Raw genomic sequence first — 9915 nt, forward strand, 5'->3', positions numbered from 1 at the left:
ATCCATATAAAATGAAGAATAAATTATTGCAGTTTTTTTGAGCTATAAAACTTCTAAAAATGTCTAAAACTGAAAGATACGATTTTTCTGTAAAAAATCTGGAAAATTTGCCATTTTTGGAACATTTTCTTCCGGAAAAGGGCCATACAGGATCTTATAGCCACTAACTAATTTTTTAAGAATCAATTGAACCATCTTGAATCTCTACAAAATCAGATAAAAAATCATGAAAATGTGGCTTTAGTCCTGTAATTGTGATCGCGCCAAACTTTTTTTCTGTAGATCAAAATTTAATTCGCAGTTCGGAAATGTTCTGTGGGAGACCGTGAACTGTAATAGCTAGTATACATTAAACCATCAAAACGCTTGTCGATTCGTAATAATGGTGTATATTAAGCCTTGTGACCAACAGATGTCGAGCAGAAAATATATTTCGTTGGGTCATTTATGTACTTGTTCAAGAAGATTGTGGGTATGATTAGGAGGTCGTATAATTGATAGGTTTTGGTGTATAAAAAAGGGCGAATTCGTAATTTCCCCAAATAGAGAGCCCGGGAAAAAGGAGACGAATAGTGGTTTCTATGGAAAAGTGTATTTGTTGACTATGTTGTCTCTAGACTTTAGAAATCACATGATATCACATGTTGAAAAATTTGTGGCAACTCCAAAAATCCGAAACAACATCATGGAATATGTCGGGGTCTAGTCTAATGTCACAAAAAGATACTGGACGAAGAAACTTACCGTATCTTCTCTAATAGAAGCCCACCTTATACGGGCACTTTGAGCTCAATTATCTCGATTCGTATGAAAGATACTAAAATTCTATTGACTGATAAAACATTGGTGATAGTATGATAAAAAATGTATTAGTTGAACGTTTTTTGATATCTTTCACGGGAACCAAGATAACTGAGCTCACAGTTGAAGTTGAGGGAGGGTGTGTTTACGGTATTTTTCCATACCATCCGTGTCATGGAGAGTTTTCTGATGGGTTCATGTAGTAGTGCATTTCAAACTCGAGCTTATATATAAAATCTTTTTTGGTCTTACATGACCTGTATATATCATATACCTTCATAAACCGAACCTAGTTTTCCGTTTATCCTTATCGATTCTCCCATTTCTGTGGACCGCCCCTCTCTTCCATGCTCATTGGATGGGCGGTCCGTCTCTCTTTTCTTGCAACTCTTCAATAATGAGCCACGCCCCTTTTGCATCCGCTCCGTCATTTTTTACCGTCAGGGTTTTCTCGCGTCTTCTCTTTTCTTTCTCTTTCTCTTACTGCGAACCTCGCATTTTCTTCTTTCCCGTCTCACTACTATTTTCCTTTTTCAGAAGGAGATGTTGACTTCTTCTCCAATCGAGCCAGATGAAGCTTCAAAATTTCACACGGTAGGTGATAAGAAACTAGAGGATATGTGATAATGAAATAAGCAAGATGGTAATTCCTAGAATGTTTTTTGTTTTTCTTTGTTGGTGTTTTTTGTACAGAAAAAGTTTCTCTCCTAGCTCATTGCTTCCCCTAAAATATTCATAGTTTTGAATGCCATTCCCATCATCATGTTTTCAGAGAATCCTGTGACTCAATAATATATTTCATTACTATAGTTTTACAACGTTGTCATGTGAGATTGTATTCTCATCGCCTTCAAATTATTTCTTGATGAAATGTTCTCTAGTTCCTAGACATAACGTCTTCTGCAATTCCCTTAACGTTTCTCGATTATCTATTTTTGAGTATAGTTGACATTTCAGAATAATTGGAAGCATTGAATTCAGCAGAATTAAGATCATAGAAAAATGAGATTTGAAATTTCCTTGATCTTTGGTGTTTTGCACAGATATCTTAAAGCTAGTTGCTATCTACCGTATGCCACGCACAGGATCCGAACTGCAGTGGTGGTATGCAGTGTTGCGCTTTAATGAGAAAGTGACGTAATGAACACGGTGAGTTTTTCACTACCGAAATGCGAAACAGTCTGCGACGTTTTAAAGTACAATGGACAAAAAAATCTGATTCATTTTTTTACTATATATTCTTCATGAAATTTACAAAAAATTCATGGAACGAAAAAAAAATCCTTGGGCTAGAATTCGAGAAAAAAAATTCCAAAGTTGAAAGCAGCGCGCTGCAGCGGTAGTGAAAAACACCGTGAATGAAGTTGTAGGCCCCGGAAAAATTAACTTTGAGGTGAAAAATCGCGAGAAGTCAGAATTTTCAACTGGTTAAAACTTCGCCATATGATTTTATCGTTGGAGTGCAAAATCAAACCACAACAGTCGAACCCTGCGAAGTGGAAATCTACCGTAATCCATGCTCCATCTGACAACTTATTAACTCAAAAGTTTTAGTTGGTTTCAATGAAAATGGTTTTGAAAAATATTAAATTGGTTCTGAATAATGGAAATTTCCCCCAGTTGCATTGCGTTCCAAAGCAACTGATCAAGATCGCGCCCCAGATAACTTTTAGGCCAGAAGAAATTTGATAATTTCAAAGTGGATACAGATTTGATCTATATATTTTTAATCAACGCGTTGCAACGAGCGATATTTCCGCTCCTTGTTGTACGTTTGATACTCAGCCAACGAAGTTTGGCAGCGAATTTAGAATTTTTCGAGATTTGTGGTGCACGCTTTCTGACTAGTTTCTTTGGACGATCGTGCAGTCGGAGAGCAATTTTTTGAAAGTTGAAGTTTTAGTTTGAAGATTAATTTCTTCTGTCTTCATTACGAGAAACAAGGTATTCTGATACTGATTTTTAACTTTCTGCTTCATCACATGCTTCTCTGTTATCTTCCGACTATTTTATTTTATCGCTATGTACTTTCTGGATGACTGAGCTCGTCTTTTTGGCTGTTGAAATTTATAATATACCATGAATTTCTTTTTGATATTCCAGTTTTTTAATTCTAAGCGGCGCTTTTTTTCAATATTTAGCAGTGAAAAAAGTTATAGATAACAGAATGGAGTGCCAGGTGATGAACCATTTTTCCAGAGGAACTATCACTGATAAAGAAAAGCAAAGTACATAACCTTTAAAAACCTCCGAATACATGAAAATAGAAACTAATTCAAAAAATTGTTTCAGATAACCATCGATCTAGTGCTCAGCTATCCGAAAAGTCAGAAGCGAGCTCGATGGTCTCAAAACGAACTTGCAGTCGTATTGAATGAAATCCCGCAGGTTTGAAAATTTTTTCACTGGAAGAAAAGAAAGTAACGAGGATTTCAGTTTATCAAAGATGACAAGGAAAACCGCGATTACCTTACTACAGCTATGCACAATCATAATCCACATGCAGCACCAACTATGAAAGAGTCTGATTATCGGTTTATTAGGTTGGCGGGAAAGTCTTTGTCACTTTTTCAATAGTTTATTTCTCAAAGAAAAAATAACCGAATAATTAATTATATTGTCCATCATTATCAACAACATGTCTCCAACGTTCCCTCAATTTATGGATTCCATTGCGGTAGAATCCAGCCGGGCGTGAGGCAAAGTATTGTTTGAGTGCCGCTTCGACCGCTCCACGGGAATTGAAGCTTCTTCCTTCGAAGGCACGTGTCATATCGCCAAATAACCAATAGTCGGAAGGAGCAAGATCAGGAGAATACGGGGGGTGAGGGAGAACATTCCATCCATATCCCATCAGCTCCTGCTTCACTTGTTTCGAAACATGTGGGCGAGCGTTATCATGTTGATAGTACACTTTCTTGTCTTTCAGGGCCGAACGGTCGACTGCTTTCTTGAGGTTTCGTAGTTGAGTAGTGTAGAGGTCTCCAGTTATTGTTTTGCCCTCGGGCAGAAGTTCCCAGTAGATGGGGCCGTCCACTCCCCACCACACAGAGAGCATAACTTTTTTCGGATGAAGGTCGGGTTTGGGGACATCCTGTGGGCTCTCTCCTTCTCCAACCCACTGGGATTTCCTGTGGTGATTATCGTAGAAGACCCACTTCTCATCTCCGGTTATTAGCCGGTCCAGCCATCGATCGCCCGCGTGGAGAGTGAGAAGAGTAATCGAATCGTCGACTCGGCGGTCAAGGTTGGCTTGAGTCAGGTGATGAGGTATGAATCGACCAAAAAGTTTTCTCATTCCAAGAGACTTCAAACCTTCAAGGACTGTGCTATGGTGAACTCCGAATGTGACAGCTAGTTCACGGCTAGATTGAAATGGATCCGATTGCAATGCGTGCTTCAGCTTGTCCAAATCCAACTCACGGGGTCTCCCAGAGCGATCCTTTTCATCGAGCGAGAAGTCATCTTTTTCGAAACGATGGAACCAATTGCGAATAGTATTGTAGTGAGGGGCATGTGTGTTGTACACATTCTTCAAGAAAGTTTCCGAATCCTTCATCGTGGTGTGAGATAGGAAGAGGTAAATCAAAACATGTCTGATGTGAATAGCAGTGGGAACAAACATATCGTTTCAATTACAGATGAGGAGCAGGGAAGGAGATGGGGACTTGTTTATATGGAAGGTTCTTATCACCTTGTTATTCACTAAAGTCGATATCATACACAGCCTCCATATACGAGAACAGTGATTAAACAAACAGAGTGACAAAGACTTTCCCGCCAACCTAATACTATTGAGTTCATTTGTAGTCAAGCTTCTCGATTGGATTTATTCGGGCATACTGTACGTTAAGAATAATTGGCAAATACCTTTTTGATAGCTTGAATCCTAATTTATTGCAAAACCTGTAATAGAAATCCCAAAAAATGTTATCAGTTTACGAATTTTTTTATATATTTGACTTTAACCGAGATCAATTGATTCAAAGTTAAGAGTTCCGGGTCCTTCTATTACAGCTTTTACGGTAGTCTCCATAAACTTTAATTTTCAGTACTTCTTGAAAGGATTCGTTGAGAAAGGCCAGCTCACAACTAGATACGAAGTTTCTGTCGGTCTTCTGGACATGATACTTCAACTATTAGTAAGACAGTCTAGCTGATTGCTCAGAGATGAAATTATATTCCAGAAAGTGGGACTGACTGGAAATACTACCTTCCATAACACTTGTCCATCTGAAGATGACATTGAGTATACGATAAAGCCAGTGTATGAGATCGTTCGGATGCCAATATCAACAGAGGATATCAAAAAAGATGTTACAGATGTATTAAAGAAATATGTGAGTTTTTAAAAGATGTACACATTTTATAGGCTTTACTGAATTTTGCAGAAATACGAAGCAGCGAAACATGAAAAATTCATGAAGAAAGTTTATCAGCATTTACCGGAAAGAATTAATATGATGTTGAAATTGAATAATCCAAGGATACGAGAACTATTCGAAAATGGAAAGCCGTATATCCGGATCATTGGACTGGAGAGAAAAGAAAGTGGAAATGAGGAGAACTTTGTATTTGTGCATGAAGTTGTTATGGCGATCAACAGACTCAGAGGAATAGATATTGAAAGTAAGCTTCAGCTAAGAATAAAAACATTTATTAGCGATTTCAGAAGCTCGAACAGATGTTTTTCCCTATTTCCCAGTCGAATACTTGAACTTTGTACTCAGTGAATACAACTCCACAATAGAAGACATTACGGTAAGTCTGACTACGGCTCTATTCTACGTTTGGGGTCCCAGGCTTCTTCGGAAAAGAATGTACCATAGCTGGTCCGTAGGCTCACATATAGAAAGCCACCCTATACGCGCATTTTGAGCACAATTATCTCTTTTCCTATAAGAGATATCAAAAGTTTATCATTAGATAAAATTTAAGTGGTATTATGATAAACACTTTATCCGTTGACAAATGTTTTATATCTTTGATAGGAACCGAGGTAATTGAGCTTAAAGTGGACGGTTTGGGTGGGTTTCTATTAGAAGAAATACTCAACTTGACTACTCCATTTTTTTGTGTTCTTTTTTTAAATTGTCATCCAATGCTTTCTCAAAATTTGAAAATCAAGAACACCCTCATATATACTTCTTCTAGCTCGTCAATGCACCAGTATCCGCTCGAAATGAATACACCAGCTGCATTTTCAGTGGTCCAACAGGCGAGAACGTTCTTCCAGCCATCAGCGCCTTCTTCCGATTCATCAGTTCAATGAACAAAGTGATAGGTGACAAAGAGAAGCTCATGGAGTTGATCACGTTTTATGACTCTGTTCTGATCACCGATCAAGTACTTCCGTATTGCACAAAGTTTTGTTCGGAACTCCAACGAAACCATTCTACGGAAAAACTCATGAAGTCTTGTCTTGGGTGGCCGGCGACAGAGAAAAAGAAGGATTCATCAGTTCATTATGATGTGCCTCATGGAGTAACAGACAAAGTCCCAAAAGAAATCATACAATCATTCCCCTCTGAACATCAGTACAATGCTGCTCTAGTCTTGAAGGCTAACCCACGAGTGAGTTCCCAAGAAAAATACAAAACCAAGACATCTTCGATTTTTCAGTTTGCTCTGTTGCTCCACGAACAAGGCTATTGTAAGAGTTTTTGTTTTGCCTCCCTGATGAAGATCAACAAAATCGGGTTTCCATGCAAAAGAACTCCAGAAATATGGAAGAATCAGATATTGCATTGTATAAAAAATAATGGGAAGAAAATTGAGTTTCTTCCGGAAAAGCAGCTTCGTTCAATGTGCACAAATCCAGTGACTTTCTGGGAACCATCTGAGGGGGATGAGTGAGTTTCTTGTCATAGGCAGGCTTTTTAAAGGTATCTTGAGCGTTCAGAATTCTTCAACATCCGTCGGAGACTTATAAACGTGAAAAGAAGACGGATAAAAAGCCAAGAGCTAAGCGAGTACCACTACCCAGGCCGGAATTCTATCAAAGAGAAGCAAATGATGATACCAAGGAAATGCCGCCAGCGTATGAGAATGAGAAACCAAAAACAGAGTGAGTAGAATGGTAAAGTCTCCGATTTTCAGATAAAGGAATTCTGAAATTCTGAAATTCTGCAATTTGCTAAATTCTGAAAGTCTGAAATTCGGAAGTTCTGGAACTCTGAAATTCTAAAATTCTGAAATTGTAAAATCTCGAAATTCTATAATTCTGTAATTCTGAAAACACTGTAGATCTGAAATTCTGCAATTTCGAATTTCTGAAAATTTGAAATTTTTAAATTTCGAAAATCTTAAATTTTGAAAGCCTAAAAATCTAAAATTCTGAAAATTTGAAATTCCGTACTTTCGAAAAACTCTTAGATCTGAAATTCTGAAAATTTGGAAAGTCTGAAAACCTTAATTCTGAAATTTTTAAATACTGAAATTCTGAAATTCTGAAATTCTGAAATTCTGAAATTCTGAATTTCTGAAAATCTGAAATTTTTAAATTTCGAAAATCTTAAATTTTGAAAGCCTAAAAATCTAAAATTCTGAAAATTTGAAATTCCGTACTTTCGAAAAACTCTTAGATCTGAAATTCTGAAAATTTGGAAAGTCTGAAAACCTTAATTCTGAAATTTTTAAATACTGAAATTCTGAAATTCTGAAATTCTGAAATTCTGAAATTCTGAAATTCTGAATTTCTGAAATTCTGAAAACTTGAAATCTGAAATTTTTAAATTCTGAATTTCTGGAAATCAAATTTCTGAAATTGTAAAATTTCTGAAGTTCTGAAGTTTTGAGGTTCCGGAATTCTGAATTTCTGAATTTCTAAAATTCTGACATATCGATATTCTGAAATTTTGAAATTTTAAAGTTCTGACATTCTGAAATTCTGCAATTTCGAAATTTTGAAAACCTAAAACTCTGAAGTTCTGGAATTCTGAAATTTCGAAAGTGTAGAAATCTGAAATTCTGCAGTTTCGAATTTCTGAAAATCTGAAGTTTTTTATTCAGGTTCATGGATGATAGGGAGAGGATGCGATGTCAGTTGGGCGATGATATACACAAAAAAGCTATGAAGGAAATAGAGAATCTTCAACGAGAAATGAAAACTGACTTGAAACCCAGGTTAGATTTAAAAAATGATTCTTTCGAAAATAATGAATTTTCAGAAGCACTTCTTGCTCATCACGACGTACTTTTTCAATTACGAAATCTCATCCTAACGGAACCGAAAATCTAGAAGAGAATGATGATGATGATGATTCTGAATCTTCAACAACGTAGGGTTTATTATCTTATTCTATTCTTTAATGTAACCTATTTCAGAGCAAATTTGAGTATCATCGATCAAAATGAAGACCACAATACGCAATATGAAAACATGATGGCCGCTGTTCAGCGAGAGCATCTAGAAAAAATGAAGTCGTTGAAAAAGAAAATGGACATCATGGAGAAGAAAAGTGTTCAAGACCAAACTACTATTTCTGAGTTGAGAGCTGAAAACAAACAGTTAGTTTCAGGAGTGAAAGAGACCGAGAAATTCTTTTTTTTCAATTTCAGGTTCAAAAAGACTGTGGAGACTAAGGATGACGAAAAGAAGGAGATGAAAATGAAGTTGGGGGGAGATATAAAGAGAATCACGGCTGAGAAAAATAAGATGGAAGATGAATTTTTGAAATTGAAGACCGAGAAAGCGATTTTACAAACGGATTCGTTGAAAGATGAAAGGAAGAAAATTGAACAGAAAATGGAAAAAGACTACAAAAAGTAACTATTTTCTAAAATTAGAAAAGAAACTAATACTTTTTTTCAGAATGTCAGATGAGTTCAGCAACGTCATCAAAACGAAAGACGCTGAAATGGAAGAACTCCGACAAGAACTAGGAAATATGAGATCTAGGATGCAAACTTTGATTGAAGAAAACCAGGAACTCAAGGATGAAAATCAGGAACTCAAGAAACGGAACCTAGAAGAAAAAGAGAATCAGAATAATCATGAGAGTCTGGATCTCAGGAATGATATCCGACTCCACCAAACTGTTCTTGGACTTCGTATTCAGATTATCGAGATGGAATCAAAGGTCAAACTATATGAAGCAAAAGAAAAGTTCACCGATGATAAAATCGCTGATATGAAACAACAGTTCACTAAAATGGAAACAGAAAAGAATGAAGTTGAAGAAAAGTTGAAGGAAATGGAAGAACTTCGATCTAAGGCCAACTTTGCGATGGAATTGAAGCAGATTTATGAAGATCATGCCGCTGGATCAACCAAGAGCTCTGTACAGAGAATAGAAGATTTAACTCGAGCTTTGGAAACGGCGAGAAAGGATGAAAAGAATTATAGCTACGCTAAAAAACGGTTCATGGCGTATAAAGAATTGGAACATGAGATGAATGCCGTTCGAGAAGCACATGAACATTTGGATATAGCTTGTCGTGCCAAGAAGCAATACCAAATTGAAATCGAAAGTTTGATTGCTCGTATAAAAGCCGGCATTCCGCTCTACTTTTTTCAAGAAGGTGTCTCAGTGAATCCACCAATGTATCCACCTCCATTCACGGTAGAGACTGAAGAGAGAATGCACCAGATGGGATATGAATTGGAAAAGGTTAGCTGGGAAACTGATGGAAGGATAAGCAGACTTTTTGAAACCGAAAGCTTTTTTTTCATTTCCTGATATCTGTAATTAAAGCTCTCATTTCAGAAAATGGAGGAACATCAATGGCTCGGGGATCGGGCTCCGAAATACAAGTCAAACTTACCAGGCTGGTTCTGATTGGTACTCAACGCTCACCTATTGAACTCCTTGTTTTGTATTTTACTGTAACCAAATCCTCACTTAGCCTCTATCTTATCATTTAACATATTAACTGCAAGTGTATCTGTCTATAATAACCCTGACTATGAGATATGATCTCTAAATGGTCGTCTTTAATTACAATTGTAAATTTGTTCTCATCCGCTGTCATAGATTTTTTTTCTTTGTCTATTTCTCAGATCTTTTCAAAGTCTTGTACATTTTCTGAACCATTCAATCACAATTTGTGCATAATGAAACACTTCTCAAAATTGTTTTAACACCATTTCTGTGAGATTTCTGTTCCCTCGGT

At 36.8% G+C, this 9915-nt stretch overlaps 1 protein-coding gene across 1 annotated transcript; it reads left to right on the forward strand.

The window, feature by feature from the left end:
- Positions 1–1344: 1344 nt before the first annotated feature.
- On the forward strand, positions 1345–9581 carry CBG25319 (the record flags this gene model as incomplete). The annotated part of the gene is made up of 14 exons (XM_045236016.1): positions 1345–1395; positions 3094–3189; positions 4854–4943; positions 4989–5141; positions 5193–5430; positions 5474–5562; positions 5956–6375; positions 6424–6653; positions 6704–6868; positions 7971–8081; positions 8128–8310; positions 8362–8568; positions 8615–9413; positions 9510–9581. The coding sequence occupies 14 exons, from the start codon at positions 1345–1347 to the stop codon at positions 9579–9581; spliced, it is 2904 nt and encodes a 967-aa protein (XP_045098764.1).
- Between the last annotated feature and the right edge of the window lie 334 nt (positions 9582–9915).

The sequence above is a fragment of the Caenorhabditis briggsae genome, assembly GCF_000004555.2.
Source record: "Caenorhabditis briggsae complete genome, chrI, whole genome shotgun sequence".
NCBI lineage: Eukaryota > Metazoa > Nematoda > Chromadorea > Rhabditida > Rhabditidae > Caenorhabditis > Caenorhabditis briggsae.